The sequence below is a fragment of the Asterias amurensis genome, chromosome 15 (assembly GCF_032118995.1).
Source record: "Asterias amurensis chromosome 15, ASM3211899v1".
In the NCBI taxonomy this organism is placed as follows: Eukaryota; Metazoa; Echinodermata; class Asteroidea; order Forcipulatida; family Asteriidae; genus Asterias; species Asterias amurensis.
Window position 1 is genome coordinate 3,020,221 of NC_092662.1, and position 19,840 is coordinate 3,040,060.

The window sequence follows — 19,840 nt, forward strand, 5'->3', positions numbered from 1 at the left end:
TGAACTTATCAACTGTTGCCGAAAAAGTGTACAAGGCTATAGCCTTGTGAACTTTTCAAATTTTGCCGAGAAAGTGTGCAAGGCTATAGCCTTGTGAACTTTTCAAATTTTGCCGAAAATGTACAAGGCTATAGCCTTGTGAACTTTTCAAATTTTGCCGAAAATGTACAAGGCTAAAGCCTTGTGAACTTTCAAATTTTGTTGGAAAAGTTGGAAAAGCCTTGTGAACTTTTCAAATTTTGCCGAAAATGTACTCATCAAATTTTGCCGAAAAAGTGTACAAGTGCCTTGTGAACTTTTCAAATTTTGCCGAAAAAGTGTACAAGGCTATAGCCTTGTAAACTTTTCAACTATTGCCGAAAGTGTACCAGGCTATAGCCTTGTGAACTTTTCAAATTTTGCCGAGAAAGTGTGCAAGGCTATAGCCTTGCGAACTTTTCAAATTTTGCCGAAAAAGTGTACAAGGCTATAGCCTTGTGAACTTATCAAATTTTGCCGAAAAAGTGAACTTATCAAATTTTGCCGAAAAAGTGTAAAAGGTTTTAGCCTTGTGAACTTTTCAAATTTTGCCGAAAAAGTGTACAAGGCTATAGCCTTGTGAACTTTTCAAATTTTGCCGAAAAAGTGTACAAGGCTATATATAGCCTTGTGAACTTTTCAAATTTTGCCGAAAATGTACAAGGCTATAGCCTTGTGAACTTTTCAAATTTTGCCGAAAATGTACTCATCAAATTTTGCCGAAAAAGTGTACAAGTGCCTTGTGCACTTTTCAAATTTTGCCGAAAATGTACAAGGCTATAGCCTTGTGAACTTTTCAAATTTTGCCGAAAATGTACTCATCAAATTTTGCCGAAAAAGTGTACAAGTGCCTTGCGAACTTTTCAAATTTTGCCTTGTAAACTTTTTAATATTTTGCCGAAAATGTACAAGGCCTTGTGAACTTTTCAAATTTTGCTGGGAAAGTGACAAGGCTATAGCCTTGCGAACTTTTCAAATTTTGCCTTGTGAACTTTTCAAATTTTGCTGAAAATGTATTAGGCTATATAGCCTTGTGAACTTATCAAATTTTGCCGAAAAAGTGTAACTTTTCAAATTTTGCCGAAAAAGTGTACAAGGCTATAGCCTTGCGAACTTTTCAAATTTTGCCTTGTGAACTTTTCAAATTTTGCTGAAAATGTATTAGGCTATATATATATAGCCTTGTGAACTTTTTAAATTTTGCCGAAAATGTACAGGGCTATAGCCTGTGAACTTTTCAAATTTTGCCGAAAAAGTGTACAAGGCTATAGCCTTGTAAACTTTTCAAATTTTGCTGAAAAAGTGTACAAGGCTATATATAGCCTTGTGAACTTTTGTGAACGTTTTGCAAAAAAGTGTACAAGCCTTGTGAACTTTTCAAATTTTGCCGATTCAAATTTTGCCGAAAAAGTGTACAAGGCTATAGGTCAGAAAAAGTGTACAGTGTACAAGGCTATGTGAACTTTTCAAATTTTGCCGAAAAAGTGTACAGTGTACAAGGCTATAGCCTTGTGAACTTTTCAAATTTTGCTGGAAAAGTGTACAAGGCCTTGTGAACTTATCAAATTTTGCCGAAAAAGTGTACAAGCCCTGTGAACTTCTCAATATTTGCTGGTATACACAACAAGTACACACATGAACAAAGAGGAACAAAACTTAATTGTATATTTCATCTACATCGTATTTTATTGCTTATTTTGTATTTCTGAGCTAACAAGAATAACAACTTCAAGGCGTACAACTTCGTTGACTATTTATAACCAGCCTACTGGGCATGGTCATCAATAGCCATATTCATATTCATAGCACAGTACAGAGTGCACCAGTTATCAGAAAATAAGAATGTTCATAGTAGCTGACTGCGTTGACATAACATGACCAGAGTCGTTTGCACAACTAGTTCTGTGCGCATGCTCTGTGATTAACTACCACTATTGACCAAAGTAATTTGACGTCATCATCGGAATAATCTTGGATGTGCCATTTTGGTGGTCAATGCCACTGTGCGTTATTCAGTGAAGTGCCAGTTTAGGCGACGCGGCGTTTACATGTAAACCTATGACCAACAAAATGGTGAGCATGGCATAGGTGCATGTGTGACATGCGTGCAAGGGGTCCAATAGTCAACCATTGCTCCTTGTTCAAACTTGGCTGTTGGACGTTTGGAACATTCAAGAGTAGATTGCATTATGGAGGCTCTCAATGGGCCTTGAGGTCAATAGGTCAAGGGGTCAATAGTCAACCATTGCTCCTTGTTCGAACTTGGCTGTTGGAAGTTTGGAACATTCAAGAGTAGATTGCATTATAGAGGCTCCCAACGGGCCTTGGGGTCAATAGGTCAAGGGGTCAATAGTCAACCATTGCTTCTTGTTGGAACTAGGCTGTTGGAAGTTTGGAACATTCAAGAGTAGACTGCATTATGGAGGCTCTCAACGGGCCTTGAGGTCAATAGGTTAAGGGGTCAATAGTCAACCATTGCTCCTTGTTCAAACTCGACTGTTGGAAGTTTGGAACATTCAAGAGTAGATTGCATTATAGAGGCCCTCAATGGGCCTTGGTACGTGATGACATTATTAACATGTAACAAAGCGATCAGCTGCACAGCATGCAAGAGGAGCATATGGGTATTACACATTGTCCTATTCCCAAGATATGTTGGGATACACCAAGTGAGAGTAATGGTGGCTTTATTGTACTATCTGATGTTGCTACAACCAAATTAAAATAAATTGTAGTTCAATAACTTTTTCCTGCGTGGGGGCAAGGTACCTTTAACTTCCTAGATAACTTTGGTGACAGATATTCTCCAAAATTACATCTGCTCTCTTACAGGTTACAAAAGTGGGTTATAAAATATCTCTAAGGCCACATAAAAAAAAAATTGTTGATCGTCCCGCCCGACCGTTCAAAACCCCCCTTTTTTTTCCCCATGTCTGGATATCTCTTTATACTTTTACTGCCCAGATTTTTCAGCTGATATTTTTTTCAAATGTACAGGTTTGACAAGATGTTTAAAGAGTGTTTTTATTCATGTTGGCAAAGCAAGAACAATTCTTCAAATATTTACTTGGGCTACACTGTGCTTAGTTGTTTGAAAAAGTTTACAGAAAATGTCATCTAGGAGTTAAATTTGTTTGACAAAACTATTGAAAAAACACACAAACCCTCTGTTTTATAGTGATTGTGATGATTTCTTTATTCTTGATTTCACATTTGGCATGTCAACAAAACTTAAAAGAAAAACAAAAAAACGTCCCTCCCTCCCACATCCGCAAAAACAAAAAGGACGATCAACAATTTTTTTTATATTTGTATGTGGCCTAATAATAAAATATATCCAGGTTAAATATATCTGCTTTAATAAAAAAATATATGCTTATATAAATAAAGTTCTACATACTACTTGAAGTACTGGAGTTCAACACTCATTTCAGAATTTTGGGAATTGCTGCTCTTGGAGAGTTTAACGTGCCAATGGATTCCTGGCAACCCTCGTTGGTAAACTACCTTCGCCAAAGGGAGGCTCCTCCTCATTTACCTGTTAGCGATTAAAAACAAACCATGAAACTGATTAAAAAGGCACTAGACATTATTGGTAGTTACTCAAAATAAGTATTAGCACACAAACTTACTTGGTGACGAGCAATGGAGAGCTATCGGTGGTATAAGACATCGTGAGAAACGGCTCCCTCTGGTGTGACATATTTTTTTGAGAAAGAGGTAATTTCTCACTCAAATAATAAAAGACTTCAGCTGAACACACACAAATGTGTGCAACTGCAATGACCAGTTTGGTCCAACTTTTCACAGATGTGTTATTTTATGCATATGTTTGAATACACCAAGTGAGAGTATTGGTCTTAGACAATTACCAAAGGTGCCCAGTGCCTTTAAGGAGGCATGCTATTTTTTGGTACTTATGATGTCACTTTTGCTTAAAATACCAAGCTGTCAGAAGAACATGCAACACCACCCATCACACGATCACTGCGTCATCGATGCGCCAAACTTGGCCCAATTTCGTGGCTCTTCTTAACCATTCCTTTTGTGCTCGGACGCCCTTCTACAAGACCCAACGCTTCTTACAGCAACTGGCGCAAATACCAATAACTTTATCAGATTATTTCAACAACACTTACCCACTGTTGGTCATAATACATAGCCTCCAATCCAGTCGCTACATAGGGTCTCACAAACTCCCTGGATTGGGCACTCTGAATAAGACGGGACAAAAAAATAAAATGCAATTGTATTTGAGCAAAGGTGATTAAATACTTCAATTCCTTTTATCGTTTCATTTAATTTATTCTGGTTCTGAAGCCAAGGACACTCAGAAATGGAACTTCTTAATCATTGTGCTAGCCAAGAACCCAGTGGAGAAAAGACAAGGAAGTTTCAGTTTGAGATGTGGGAGGAAACCCTGGAGAGTTTGTCCAGGAGAAGACCAAAGATTACACACACAGGGACTGAAAACTAACCAACCGAATGAGGACGGTACACATGTAGGTGTTGTATTTTTTAAGTTATGACCGTTTATCAAAGTCCAATTTGAGCAGGTTTTGGTGGTCTCCAGTAGCGACCACCTTGTGCACCAAAGAGTTGAGATTACCTGTATTATTTCACAAAAATTACGAAATTGTGAAGAATATATGACGACCAAAACCAACTGCAGAAAAATGTACATTACCATGGAACGTGAATGTGTTGAAATTAGTGGCTGCTTGCAGGTAAGATTTGAGTCATGAAGCTTTGAAAATTATTCGCCCCAGAAATGAACCCTGATATCCAGGACGCCACTGTAGTATAATACGAAAGTGTACGGCTGCCAGGGCTAAGATTACCTGTTGCATGTAAGGAGATCTAGCCAAGACTTGAGCCAGACGACCCATTCTCCTGTCTTCCATGTCAGAGCCATTGTAGAGGCTTCCAGCCGATCCCGGTGTATGACCATTGTCATATTCATCCAGTCCAAAGCTGCGTCTTCCATAGGCCATCCTCCTCTGTTGGTCTTTGTAGACTTGCTGTCTCCTGCTGTCGTACCTCTGGCCGGCCTCATAGCGTCTTCTCCCGATGATGCACAGACACATACAGATACCAAGGAACATCAAGACGAGGGCTATAATGCCTACAACTATCAGCACGATGGCTAGCGTGGACAACCCACCAACTGAAATTGGAGAAAACAAACAATTCAAATACAACCTTGTATTAAAGGCACCGGACACTACTGGTAGTACACCGATCCATTAGGCTCCGTCCACGGCGCACGTGTGAGCAGGAGTACATGAGCCTCTCCAATGCCACTCTGCACAATTCTGCCGCGCCCGCCAAGCATACGCGCACGCATGTTAGACTGGTGGCGCAATGGGTTGTGATTAGTCAGTACGCAAACGGGCGGAGGTTAATGGATCGGTCTATTACTCAAATTACTAGTTAGTTTAAAAACTTACTTGGTTAATGACCAATGGAGAGCTGCAAACATTGTGAAAAACGGCTCCCTCTGAAGTTGCGTAGTTTTGAGAAAGGGGTAATTTCAGTCTCAAAGACTTGTGCATCTGAAAGCACCCAAGGTAATGCAACACGTTTTTTCTTTTTCTTTCATTATTCTCTTGCAAAGTCGCTGACCCATTGAGCCCAAATGTTCACAGCTTTGTTTATAAATCTTACGGTACATCGAGTGAGAATACTACTCTTTTACATTTACCAAAAGTGTCAGTAAGTCAAAGTGTATAACGTGATTTAGTTCTTACTAGAAGGTGCTGCTGTAGCTCCTGCTGTTGTAGCTTCAACAATTAGCGTTTCACAATTTGTTCCTGTAAACCCTTCCAGACAACTGTGAAGAGAATCGACATAGGACAGAATTCAGAAACAAAGACAGGCAACTTTCTTATTGCAAAAAAGGGGAAATGGCTGATCACACTTAATTTTTTTATTTTTTTATTCAGTTTTCTAGGACACTGTTTTTTGATAAGAAAAATAGAAAAATTACCATACACGTATTTCACCAAGATTTCTCAAGTAAGCAGATATTTCTAGGCACCCATGCACGTTCACCATGGATGTGCTCTGTTCCGTCACTCGTGTGCTACCCCTGGGTTAGCCAACATTTACCCTTGCTTACAGTAAACAGCTTCATGAAATAGAAATTCTGCTAAGGGACGCTCCGTAAGTACAAAACGGCTGCTTATGTGTTATATGAAACTTGACCCTGGACCAATCACAACACAGATATTGAAAGTGTACGTCAAAGCATGTTTGCCCAATCAGATCACTTCATTGAGGTTATTGTATCCAACGAAATATTTGATCTTGTAAGACCAGTGCCTGTCGTTATCCAGAACCACTAGTCTCGACTAAAAAATGAATCAACCTAAAAAATGAATCAACCTAAAAAATATCATGTTTCTCATCATTTTCTTGAACGTGTACATTTCCCTCTGCCTTACCTGCAAGTATACGTCAAAGTTGGATAGGTTCCTAACGGTCCGTTGCAGACACCTCCATTTTGGCAAAAACTAGCTGAACAGCTTGTCGTTGACTCTATTAATTAGATGGTAAATAATAATAGGCATTCATCAGGCGCTTTTAAAAAATTTGTATTAAAGTGCCTAACAGGCGCTCCAAAGTTGCGCCGAACCAAATTCTGAATTAAATACATGAAAGGTTTGATGTCTAAAACAGTTAGGAGCGACTGGAAGCGCTAGAAGTCGATAGATCAAATGTTCCAGTCGGTCGGAATGACTCTGGAGCGCCCTGGTTACAGACATGGATCTTTTGGGTATTCCCCCCCCCCCCCAAAAAAAAAATAGTAACTCATCTTTAGCAGCGACGTTCAGATTAACATTCTCTTCTTTTTTTTTTTTTTTTTACATCTTGGTATGGTCTGTTGAAATTAGCACTTAGCTATCCCAATGGGATGCTTGTTTTTCATGGGGTACTCCATAAAATAAGTAAAAAAAATAGAAAAATGGTATTCCTCACCTTCAGCAGCCACGTTCGGATCAACATTCAGGGTGTATTCACCATCACTTAGGGCTCCCACTGAGCTTGTGGCGATGTCGTTGTTCAAGACCGTCATGACCATTTCCGGGGTGGTCGTAGAAGTACTTGGGAGCGACAAGACGGTAGTGGCAATGAGACTACCCTCACTCAATACAATCCCAGTTGAAAACATGAAATCTGAGGTGGTTGGATCTCTCCTGAGATGAAAAGCGATCTTGACGATAGAAAGAGAATAAAAACATCAATGGTTGTTTCGCGAGACTCCGAGAGGTTTACAAGGTTCTGCTCAAGATTTTTTAAGTGGTGGACATTTTTTCTCCATTGAAACCATTGGGAGATGGATCAGTTACATAACAATAATAATAAAAATAATAAAAACCGAATTTTTAACGTGCCTTTTGACAAAGATCATAAGGACTCAAATCAAAGAAGGGCTCAAAATTAAAGGCTTTGTAAACCATTTTTTACTAGTAACTAACCAATTTTACATTTTGTTGAAACTTTTGAAAGGATTTTTTTTTTTTTAAGTGGTTTGGTGGTCGAAAACAGAGGAAATTCTTCTAGTGGTGGTCGGGGAATCCCGAGTGCCAGGGGGTGGGGGTTACAAATTAAGTACCCAAATTATAGAATTATTATATGAATAACAGTTGAACATGCTTTGGGATGTGCCCCTTTTCTTCACATCAGAAATTGATATCCTTTATTGAGATAAGTAGTCAGGTGTCTTGCTCAATGACACAAGTGACACGACCAGTATTTGAACCCACACTCTGGTGAACAGAAACACCAGAGCTTGAGTCTGGGGCTCCTAGCCGCTCGACCAAAACATCCTTAATATAACTTACCACATCAGATATGATGAGCAGGAGCGATCGGGTCGATGCAGCATGCGGATTGGCGTAAATCGGAAGGAATGTGACGGCAATTCCGTTGACCCCCAGAACGCGTAATACAATTGTTATTGATCTTCTAGCCACTGTTAAATAATAATAATATCAATAATAATAATAATAATAATAATAATAATAATAATAATAATAATAATAATAATAATAATAATAATAGTGGCTTCTTAAAAAGTTCACTCAGTTACGCTCAAGTCACTTTAAAGGCAGTGGACAGGTATTGGTAATTGTTCAAAATAATTATTAGCATAAAACCTCACTTGGTGACAAGTAATGGGGAGAGGTTGATGGTATATAACATTGTGAGAAACGGCTCCCTCTGAAGTGCCATAGTTTTCGAGAAAGAAATAATTTTCCACAAATTTGATTTCGAGACCTCAGATTTAGAACTTGAGGTCTCGAAATCAACCATCTAAACGCACACAACTTCGAGTGACAAGGGTGTTTTTTCTTTCATTATCATCTTGCAACTTCGATGACCGATTGAGCTAAAATTTATACAGGGTTGTTATTTTATGCATACGTTGAGATACACTTTGACAATTACCAATAGTGTCCACTGCCTTTAACATACAGTACATTCCTTCACGATGTATGACACTGCATTAAGACAACTTCAATCTCCGTCCATAATCACCTTTAAAGACAGTGGACACTATTGGTTATTGTCAAAGACTAGTCCTCACAGTTGGTGTACCTCGACATATGCAAAAAATAACAAACCTGAGAAAGTTTGAGCTCAATCGGTCGTCAAAGTTGCGAGATCATAATGAAAGAAAAAAACACCCTTGTCACATAAAGTTGTGTGCTTTGAGATGCTGGATTTCGAGACCTCAAATTCTAAATCTGAGGTCTCAAAACAAAATCATGGAAAATAACTTCTTTCTCGAAAACTACATTACTTCAGAGGGAGCTGTTTCTCACTATGTTTTATACTATCAACCTCTCCCCATTACTCATAATCAAGAAAGGTTTTATGCTAATAATTATTTTGAGTAATTACCAATAGTGTCCACTAGCTTTAACCTCCAACTCATTTCATTTGGAGATTCGAAATCAAATCCTACGTACATATAAACATATTAGACTAATGGACCCTGCTTCAGCAGATCACCATAAGTGCAGCTGCCAAATAATAGTAATAATAATACAAATTTATACCGCGCTTTATACTACGTTTCTAAGCGCAGTGTGCCGGTGACCTGGTCAACCAGGGCAACAACACCAAATACGAAGATTAACATACATGTATAAACAAAATAAGCATAACAAAGGCAAAAAAAATAAACATAATTCCAGGGCGAACAGGTGCAGAAAATTACCCACGTTCTTCCCAGATGAGCACACCGGGGTCGACCAGGGGAAGCTAATTACACGCACCCATTGTGTCCACTGAAATCATTGGTTCTGTCGCACCAAAACCTGTCTTAATCTTTAAAGACATGGGACCAGTAATTACAAGACTCACCAACACAAGCGTTTCCAACTTTTGAGTAACCGTCGAGAAGCCGGCATTCACAAGTGTAGCCATTTGCAGCGGTATAAGGATCGGGCCTACAGTATTCTCCAACACCAGTACATGGGCTTGTCAGACAGGGATCAGCTTCTGCAACAAGAACAAGACCGAAGGGAAATTTGATTTGAGAGAGGAGGTTGTAGGAAAGGGATCATTAAAAAAACAAAAACTTTATTTCAAATTGATATCACATGCGGATACAAAATACATTATTCAATGGACCAAGGCCCAATTTCATACTCTGCTTATTTATCCAGTGAGATACGCTTGAGGTTAGCGGGGAGTTCCCTGTTTCCACAAGCGCGGATTATTTGCTTGCGCTAAGCAGAGCCATGAACTTGGGCCCTGCTGGCCATTCAGTGATTAAGTTGATAAGAGTAAACCCTATTCGTTGGAACGCTTACAATTTAGTGGGAAAAAAACATTTATTAAATTAATTGTTCGCAGTTATGTACATGCTTATATTTAATAACAGTTTGTGGGGCCAATCATCCTTACCGCAGCTACAAGCTGAATTGCCAAGGACAAGGCTACAACTTGTTCGCGAAGCAGGCATGCAAGGGCGCCTTTGGCTGCCAGCCACATCAACCCATTATGACCCGAAGCACAGCCAAGATCGAAAGTGTTTGATTTTTCCCGAGGGCAAAACCGGATGTTCTGGAAAACCCTAGTGGCACAGCAGAGAACCAACGCACAACTCAACTCACATATGGCTCCGGCCGGGAATCAAACCGGGGTCACCTTGGTGAGAGGCGAGCGCTTTACACACACACCAACCATGCCACAAAAAGGAGGGCCTACAACTGCTATGTTTTAGTAAACCAATGTAACGGTAGCATTATTTCTGAATTTTATCAGCCAAATTCTGAAATTCTTCTGAAATGGAGCTTTCCGTAAGAGATTTTTCTCTCAGACTATATTTACGTACCTTGGCATAATGCACCAGAGACGCCTGGGAGGCAAACACACTCGCACATCGGTGCGTCAAACGTACCACCATTTAGACAGCTCCCAGAGTCCAAAGGGCAAACTACATAAAAAACAAAAGATAGACTTTGTGGTTTATCAAGGATAGGAATGCCCCTTTAATGATTGCACAAATTTCTCAGTATTCTCTGAAAAGAAAATTTCACAAAAATATATTTTTTTTTTCAATGAAGATAATAATAATAATCAAAGTCTGTATAGTCTGGTTCCCATTTGCAAAGCATATCGTTATTCGATATGAGGAACATGACCAAGATGAAGGCAACATGATAAAGGTCTTATTGTTTTACTTACCTGAGCAGACGCCACCTGTCCAGCTTTGCACACAGCTGCATCCACACGCACCATCCTGGGTGGCACCGTTCAAACAAGTCGCAGCACACACTATGGTTAAGAAATAAAGATCACAAAATCAATGAATAGTTCAACAAGTACAAAATAAAGGTAACCAAGCTCGAGACTTCACAGAGGAGGTATTTGCTTGGCCCCAGCGGCCAGGTCTTTATCCAGGGCCCAATTTCATACAGCTGCTAAGCACACAAATTTGCTTAGCGTGACATTTCTTCCTTGATAAGAACAGGAATACCAACCAATTTGTTGCATATTGCTTGTTACTGGTATTCAGCAATTGTTTGTTTATCCTGAAAATCACATGGAAATTTGGTTGGGAATCCTGTTTTTATAACGGCAACATTTTAAGCAAGTTTTGTGCTTAGCAGCTCTTTAAAATTGGGCCCAGGGCGCCTGGGATGGGCTAATCAGCTTGCACAGATTCTTGTTCAGGAAGTACGTCATGGGTGAATCGCACAGCAGTGTGATTGTGATGCATGATGGGACTGAGCATTTTCTTTCTCTAAACCAATGAGCACGTGCTTGGTACTTTGGCCATCCCAGCGCCTTTGGTTAAGGAAAGGCGTTGGGGCGGAGCAAAAGAAGAGGTAGTGCTTTCTGCTCTAGCAGTAATGATGATACTAAGCCTATAGTCCTATGGACTGTACGGATCGAGGTCCCTGTTTTAGGCTCAGGAGTAGGTGAAAACAGCCCCTTGATGTGTAGCCGGCACCTTGAACTGGCCTTTAGGCCTTGTGTGTCTGGCGACTTGCAAAAAAGGGAGTCCTTTCACCTCTGTGGACCCTGGTTCGAACCCCACCTCAGACCCGAGCATTGAACGTGGGTTTGGTTTTCAATGTCCCTACCTGATTGTGTGGCCTTTCATCCCGTTATTGGCATAATTGTGCTTTTGGATAAGTTATAAAATAAAATAAAAAATAAATAAATAAAAACTTAGGACTTGTTTTACCTGAGCAGTTTGTTCCGGTGTATTCTTGTGCACAAGTACAGGAGCAAGTGTCAGTGTTCAGGCTGCCCCCGTTTTCACATGTCAGGGTACAGACTAGATGCAAGAAAAAATGACAATAACACATTTTATCCATTTTAAGAAAATGCTTTGTATATACACAGGGTAAACTTGTGTGTTTCTACCCACAGTCTACTCATCACGGCAATAACCTATCTTTCTGAAAGTGTGCATATACTCAGCGCCTTCAGTACCTTGTTTGGTAGATACATGTACGTGCGCTGTATAAGACCTCGATATTCGATTCGATGGATGCTGCCAAGTGCAGATAAAATTGAGCAGACTGGTGTAGGTTCATCAATTGGCAAACTTCGGGAGACAGAATGCCTCACCGTAGGTCTGTAGCCAGCCTGTGTCTTTTCTTCATGGTAAATATGTGCCACTAGTGTGTCTGACCAAGCTCATCTTTCAGAATGTTTGAGCTCCAAACCAGGGCCCAATTTCATGGCTCTGCTTACCGTCGAATTCTGCGCTACCGATCACAATTCCCCGCTTACGTACAAGCGCGAATTTCTGCGCTAGCCTTGTAAGCGTAGAATGCCTAGTAACGGTAAGTACGCACGCGCAGAAGCCAAAATTCACCGCTAACCCGTGAAATACGCTTGCCGTAAGCACAGAATTCCCTGCTTCCGTAAGCGCCGATTCTGTGCTTACGGTAAGCAGAGCCATGAAATTGGGCCCAGATTGACTGCTTCTTCTCACCCAAACTTTCAATGTAGAACAAAGAGCCATTCTAACAGCTTTCTTCCACGTACTGCATCTCTTTGAAAATCCTTTGCCCAATGTATGTTTTCCCTCTATCCTACAACCTTAAACTGTTTTGAGAGGAATTTCAATTCCTACATCTACTTTCAATTCCTACATGTACTTTCAGCTCCCCTGAATTAAATAAATAATGTTTCTTTTTTAGCCCCATTACAAACTCTTGTTTGTGTTCTTGCAAATCTTGTTTGGGGTGATCTTGCATTAAAAAAAAATAATTAAAAAACAAAATGCAGACTTTTGAAGTACCTTCAACGGTGATGATAAACTGACAAGTTCCGGGATTCGATGCAGAGTCTGTAGCAGTGCATGTCACAATAGTCGTGCCGACGGGATAACTCTGGCCTGTCGTCACGGCAGTGCCAATATCATCAGTGCATTGGATTGTGCCAGGTGATATAAGGTTATCCACCACATCCATGGCTGATGGCGCTTGTGACCATGTGACGATAGCCGATGTCACCCCCGGTAAAACAAACACAGACGACACGTTGCTCGGACAAGTGACATTCGGTGGTTCAGTATCTGTTTTCAAGAAGGAAAGAAATATCGTAAAGTCTTCTCATTTGGTGTATCTCAACGCATGTATGTGTGCTTTCAGATGCTTGATTTCGAGACCTCAAGTTCAAAATCTGAGGTCTTGAAATCAAATTCATGGAAAATGACTATCAACCTCTCCCCATTACTCGGTAGCAAGTAACGTTTTATGCTCATTTATTTTGAGTAATTACCAATAGTGTCCACTACCTTCAAAAACTTGGTCCCAAATTTATCCCAGCTTACTGTAAGGTTAGGAGAGAATTTTTGCTTGTGTGCATTCGAAGCCTTCATGTTAAAATGAATGGTGATCCCAAGCGCAGAATTTGGCGGTAAGCAGTGCCAAGAAATTGTTTCCTGCTGTCATTATCGCTTTTGCAACTTCACTCCAAAAAGAAAACTCTCAGATACAAAATGACATCTAAGTTCTACCACATCTCGTAATCTGGCGAACTTAATACTTGGGGATAAAAATGAATAAAAGAATTTAAAAAAAATAGGGGTACGAATCACGTACCAAGGACTGTGATGACGAACTGTGTGGTTTGTAGGTTCAACGCAGCATCCCTGACACTACAGTGCACCGTTGTTACGCCCACAGCGTACCGATCGCCTGATGCTACGCTAGCACCCAAATCATCAACACATGTTATACTGGTAGAAGGAATAGCGCCATCGACGATATCGGTGGCCGACAGAGGGGGTGCCCAGACTACGATGCTGTCTGCCCTTCCAGCATCAACAGAAGCTGACATGACATTGTTTGGAGTGATGAAGACTGGTGGTTCGTTGTCTGTATAATGAAGAAGAAGAAAAAAAAGGGAATGTTTATAGATTCAGCATTCTTCTTCTTTCCAGTCCATCATCTAATCTTCAAATGTTTGACCAGGATTTGGCAAACTTTCACAGCCTTCACGTTTGCTGCCATCAGATCTTCAAGACAGCACTGCTCCTCAACGGCTGGGCATCGTAGAAGGTGTGGCATAGATTGAGTTGATACCCCAATTTCTTCATGATTGTCTTGCATCATCCCACCTCTGTACTTAGTCTGTTGAGGGACTTCAATTTCACATAGCTTAGCTTTATAAGAATTTTTTTTATTTTCTTTTGCTAAGCAAAAATAAGCAGAAACAAGTTTTACATGTAATTGGGTCTCAAAACTCATCACTGCAATCTAATCTGTGAGTTCTATATACTCAGCGCCTTGAGTACATCGTTTGGTAGATACGTGCGCTATAAAGGACTTCAATATTATTATTATTATATTATTATCATTAGTACTGGTATTTTGGCAGGTAACCTTATAATCTGGCAAGCATTACTTGTTAATGCTTCACGGCTTGTGCTAAAGCAGCTATCTAGAAATTGGGGCCTGATCATCTAAGGATCTGCTAGCCAGAAAATTAAAAGGTATTTTTCTCAAAGGGTGTAAAGTTGGCAGTTTAAATTTCCAACTTACCTATGATTGTGATACTGAACTGTCCTGTACTCGTATTAGGCACAGAATCTGAGGAAGTGCAAGTCACTACTGTTACTCCCACTGGATATCTGGCACCTGACGTCACCACCTGGCCTGTTAAGCTGTCGGTACACACAACAGCAGTAGCCCCTTCAACCACATCATCGGCTGATGGCGTGAGGGACCAGACTACTACAGCATCTGGCCTGCCAGTGTCTACATTTTGGCCTCGAACACTTGCTGGAAGAGTCAGCACTGGTCCTTCATTGTCTGCATTGAAACCAATGAACGATGAGTGTCAGTGTTATGTTGCAATTATTATCATTATTATTCAACAATTATATAGTGCCTCTCCAATGAACGAGGAGCATTAGGGCCTTGTCACATGAGGCAACTTTTACAGGCAACTTGGAGGCAAACAACTGCAGTGCATGCTACCGGACTACTTTTGTAGCACGTGAGTAGTTTTTCAAACAATGTCGTACAATCCCCTACAAAAGTATGTGAACATTATTAATTTTTATATTATTTTATTTTATTATTTTTTATTACCCATACACCAATGTGTGTTAGCACTGTATACTCAATACTTCCCAGAGTCCTGTGAAAAAAAACCTCAACCCTCCCTCTAAAAAGAAACCCCAAAACAACAATACTCATTATCCCCGATGCAAATATAACATCTATTATATGTGATCATTCAAATGTGAACACTGTTTCTTCTTGGAAATTGCCTGGAACTGGTTGCCTGGAAATTGCCTTGTGTGTGACAGGGGCCTTAGTGTTTTATGTTGCAATTATAATCATTATTATTCAACAATTATATAGTGCCTCTCCAAAGTGTTGAAGCACTTTACAAAAAAAATGTAGAATTTTAAAAGCACCAACAAATATTATATTAAACAGTGAATAAAAATACACTGCACAATAGCAGTGAAATATGAAGAATTCCTTTTTGAAATATGAAGATAAAAAAATGTAAAAAAATTTACAAGACAGCCAAATGTTCAAATATTATATACAATTACTAATAATAATCATACAAGCAAAGCACAATATTATCACACAATCATCCCAAATAATAGAAACTAAAATTTTAGAATTAAGAACATTGTGTTATCTATTATATGATAATAATAATGATGGGTTTTGATATAGCACTTTATAACACCCCCTAGTGGTGTATCTAAGTGCTCGGCATATCCATGGAGCAATAATTTAGTTTAAAACTGAGGCAAACCCTTCCTCTTCATGGTAAGTGTACTGGGTTCTTTAGCGTACAATACACAACTGGAACCCACAATACCTACAGGTTTACGTACCATCCAAAGGACGCAACAATAATGGTCAAGTGTCTTTCATATGAACTTCGTAGAAAGTAGCAAAACTATTGCTATCAATCCAAAAATTGCAAAATTTTATTTTTTTTACCTCAGATAAAAAGGATAGATTATAAAGCCACCCCGACAACCCTGATGACCTACCGACAACTGTGATGGTAAACTGTGCCGTCCCTTCATTTCCCTTGGAGTCGCTAGCTCTGCATGTCACCGTCGTCAAGCCGACCGCGAAAGTATCTCCTGACGAGACAACATTACCTGCACCGTCTGTGCACACGACGGGAGTAATTGGTCCCTCCGCAGCGTCTGTTGCTGATGGTTGTGGCGGCGACCATGTGACGGCAGCATCGGCAAACCCTGAGTCAACGTTGGTAGAGGGGATGCTACTTGGAACGGTGATAACTGGACCCTCATTGTCTAATGAAAATGAAAATTGATTCCAATTTCAATATTTGTTTGATATAACTCATACCCTTCCGACAATTTAAAAAAACAAAAAAACAAAAAGGTGCTGGTCCACCCAACACATGATCACCAAAATCTGTCTGCAGTGATACGACCTTGCCTCGTTTAAACAAATGGGCATAGAGCGATCATTTGGGAAATGACACGGCAAAGCATCCTATAGTTATCCATATAGGACTCCTCTATTCAATTTTGGATTTGACACCATTGAGAATTGGACTCAGTGAACTAGACCGCTCGACCACGCCACGCCACAATGGTAACTTACCGATGACCGTGATGGTAAACTGGTCAGAGGCTTCATTCATTGAAGTATCATTTGCTCTACAGGTGACTGTGGTCAACCCTACAGGGTATCGATCTCCAGACATCACCACGTTGCCTGCTTGGTCCTCACACACTACGATCAGATTGAGAGTACTCTCCCAGGCATCCACTGCTGTTGGTAAGGACGACCAAGCGACGACAGCGTCAGGTCGTCCGGCGTCTACAGGCTGCCCGGGGACATCGTTAGGTAGGGTCAGAACTGGCGGTTGAATATCTACAGAGACACACAAAGAAAATTATGTTAAGCTACAATTTCCAGACTCATCTTGGGTTCATTTGAATATCAAGCTGCCCTCCAAACAGCTGCCCACATCACCACTGACTGCATTGTTCATAGTTGTCCTGGCGAGCAGTCCCTTAAGGAGCCAGGCAGTCTGGCCACATAATTGAATCAAAATGAATTGAATCAAATTGAAATGACTGACCTGCACATGTGACACTGAGCGCCGGATCTGGGCATATACATCCGCAGTTTGGCGAGTTGTACGTCCCACCATTCAAACAGCTACCACCATTCAACGGACAGGCTAATCAGAAAGAACAATGTTATAATTATTATTATAGGGCTAGATAGCTCAGTTGATAGGGCTAGATTGCTCAGTTGATAGGGCTAGATAGCTCAGTTGGTAGAGCGCCGGCACGTTAAACCGGAGGTCGTTGGTTCAAATCCCGCTCTAGTCAATTTTTCTTTGTTCAACCCAAAATCATTTATGGAATGTACCCAGTCAGTTTCCCTTGTGGTTTATTATTTAATTATTATTATATTTAATTTCAGGCGGCTGAATCTCTTTAAATGAGTTTTGACCCCCATTGTTTTTTAAACAAAAGGCATTTGTTTCTCAGAAAAGTGATTTTGTTCGGATCAGCTACACCTTTGATCAGCCAACTTTGATCAAGATTTATCATCGACTATTAAGTTATCCGGAATTCTGTCTAGTCAACGATAACAAGGACTATTCAACTATTTGGAAACAAACCTACTGGGCATGATCGCATCGCTGGTTACCAATAGCCATTTCCATAGCACAGTGGACTAGTTACAAGGAAATGGAAACAGACGTGAACCGCAGCCTCGAGTCACATTGACATGACTAGAGTCCGTTCGCACTTCAGCTTCTGTGCACATGCCAAACATTTGTCCCTACACCAACACTAGTCTTCTTTATTAGTGCATCTCAACATGTGCATAAAAGAACAAACCTGTGAAAATTTGAGCTCAATTGTTCGTCAAAGAAAAACACCCTTGTCACACAAAGTGCTTTCAGATGCTTGATTTCGAGACCACAAAATCTAATTCTGAGGTCTCGAAATCAATGAGGAAAATTACTTCTTTTTTTTGAAAACTACGTTACTTCAGAGGAAGCCTTTTCTCTAAATGTTTTATACTATCAACAGCTCTCCATTGCACGTTTCCAAGTAAGGTTTTATGCTAATAATTATTTTGAGTAGTTGCCAACAGTGTCCACTGCCTTTAACCATTGTGCGAACTTGGCCTACGGTATCGATGCGCAGGGTTTAAGCCCATAAGGGCTGCCTGGGTACTTCAAATCAACAAAAACTTACCGGTGCAGTTGTCTCCAATCCAGCCTTGTGCACAGTCACAATTGCAAACAGTCAAATCCAGTGTTCCATTATTCATACAGCTCAATGGGCATTCTGATATTACATGGAAAAAAAAATCTCTCAAATCTAGACCTCAAAAACCATCACCCGCCATAAAATGTTAATTTGTTTTTGTCTAGAAAATTTGACAGAGCAGGGCTTGGTTACTGCTACCAAAGTGTTCCTGTAGCATACACTGCAGTTGGTTGCCAGCAAGTTGCCTGTAAAAATTACCTTGTGTGACAAGGCTCTTAGATTACTCAGTTTTTAAATTAAAATTACTTAGATAAATTGTGTTTGGACTTCGCTTTTTTTGTATCTTTTTTAAGCATCTTGAGCGTCTTCTTAGGCCGCCATTGGTGCTACATGTGTATAAGTTTACGTTATTACTATCATTATTATTATGAACACCTACATGTACCTATAACTGTAATCTGAAACACTCAAAGTCTTTCATTAGGTACATGTTTCCTCATTGTATGTCTTGAAATTATTGCCATTTTCCGAACCATGTTAAAGTTGAGCGCCATTTCAACCTATTTTTTCCCCTTTTATTTTTTGCAAACTCAAAAAACCATGTTATCACCTACCTAGAACTGTAATCTGAAATGAACAAAGTCCTTCATTTAGTTCACTGTCCGAGGCTCTGCAGAATACAATTGATTCACCGACCGGGAACAGGGTTCCAGATGTCACGCTTCCAGCACCGTCACTGCATAAAATACGGTTATCACCGATGACACCCTCAACTACATCAACGGCTGAAACGGACGGTACCCAGGGGACGAGGGTACTTAGTGTTCCAATTGCTACAAAGAATCCCGAGACAACTTCTGGACACGTGAGAACAGGCGGGTCATTGTCTGGTGAAGAAAGATCAGAACAAAGTTAGTTAATCGAGTTAGTAAATCTAAGATTCAGTGAAAAGGAACTTGGAATCGATGAGCAAATGGAGGAAGTTCTTCTTCTGATCGTGTCCACACAAACTAGTTACTGTGTTTCAGCCAGAACTGGACACCATTCCTAAATATCATTGTACTCTGCAAGGTCCTCATTTTGCATTCTTCGTCCAGTAGGGGGCATTTCAGGAGGTGATCCATAGTTTGTGGCTCTGTCTTACATATGCAGGTCACGTCTTCAGAGCCTAGATATCCCCACTTCTTGAACAGTATTTTCAAAGGCCCACACTTCGTGTATAACAACTTATATATAAAATAACAAACCTGTGAAAACTTAGGCTCAATCGGTCATCGGAGTCGGGAGAAAATAACGGGAAAACCCACCCTTGTTTTCGCACGTTTCGCCGTGTCATGACCTGTGTTTACTATAAATCCGTAACTCTTGATGTCGAGAATTGATAATTGTTTTTATGTTTTCTCAAAAAGTAAAGCATTTCATGGAATAATATTTCAAGAGTAGTCTTTTACCATTACCTTCTGTAAACTCTGTTAGTTGTAAATCTGTGAACTTTTTTTTTTTTCTGTTCCGAAAGTGTATAATGGCTTTAAAAGAACTGCAGCTGTTGATAGTAAAACTGTTTTAAATAAGGAGTCCCTCAAAGTA

At 40.1% G+C, this 19,840-nt stretch overlaps 1 protein-coding gene across 1 annotated transcript in view; it reads right to left on the bottom strand.

The window, feature by feature from the left end:
• Nucleotides 1-1,714: 1,714 nt before the first annotated feature.
• LOC139948105 (uncharacterized) overlaps nt 1,715-19,840 on the bottom strand; it is a 56,268-nt gene continuing 38,142 nt past the window's right edge. The window contains exons 46-64 of the mRNA XM_071946135.1: nt 18,868-19,140; nt 18,239-18,331; nt 17,101-17,202; nt 16,617-16,889; nt 16,028-16,300; nt 14,544-14,813; nt 13,602-13,877; nt 12,797-13,072; nt 11,729-11,821; nt 10,723-10,812; nt 10,370-10,471; nt 9,394-9,531; nt 7,866-7,996; nt 7,000-7,234; nt 6,465-6,558; nt 5,769-5,851; nt 4,860-5,185; nt 4,158-4,232; nt 1,715-3,556 (exon numbers count right to left, since the gene is read on the bottom strand). Of these exons, the coding sequence (XP_071802236.1) occupies nt 3,482-3,556; nt 4,158-4,232; nt 4,860-5,185; nt 5,769-5,851; nt 6,465-6,558; nt 7,000-7,234; nt 7,866-7,996; nt 9,394-9,531; nt 10,370-10,471; nt 10,723-10,812; nt 11,729-11,821; nt 12,797-13,072; nt 13,602-13,877; nt 14,544-14,813; nt 16,028-16,300; nt 16,617-16,889; nt 17,101-17,202; nt 18,239-18,331; nt 18,868-19,140 (3,278 nt within the window). The 3' untranslated portion in view covers nt 1,715-3,481. The remainder of the gene's footprint in view (nt 3,557-4,157; nt 4,233-4,859; nt 5,186-5,768; nt 5,852-6,464; nt 6,559-6,999; nt 7,235-7,865; nt 7,997-9,393; nt 9,532-10,369; nt 10,472-10,722; nt 10,813-11,728; nt 11,822-12,796; nt 13,073-13,601; nt 13,878-14,543; nt 14,814-16,027; nt 16,301-16,616; nt 16,890-17,100; nt 17,203-18,238; nt 18,332-18,867; nt 19,141-19,840) is intronic.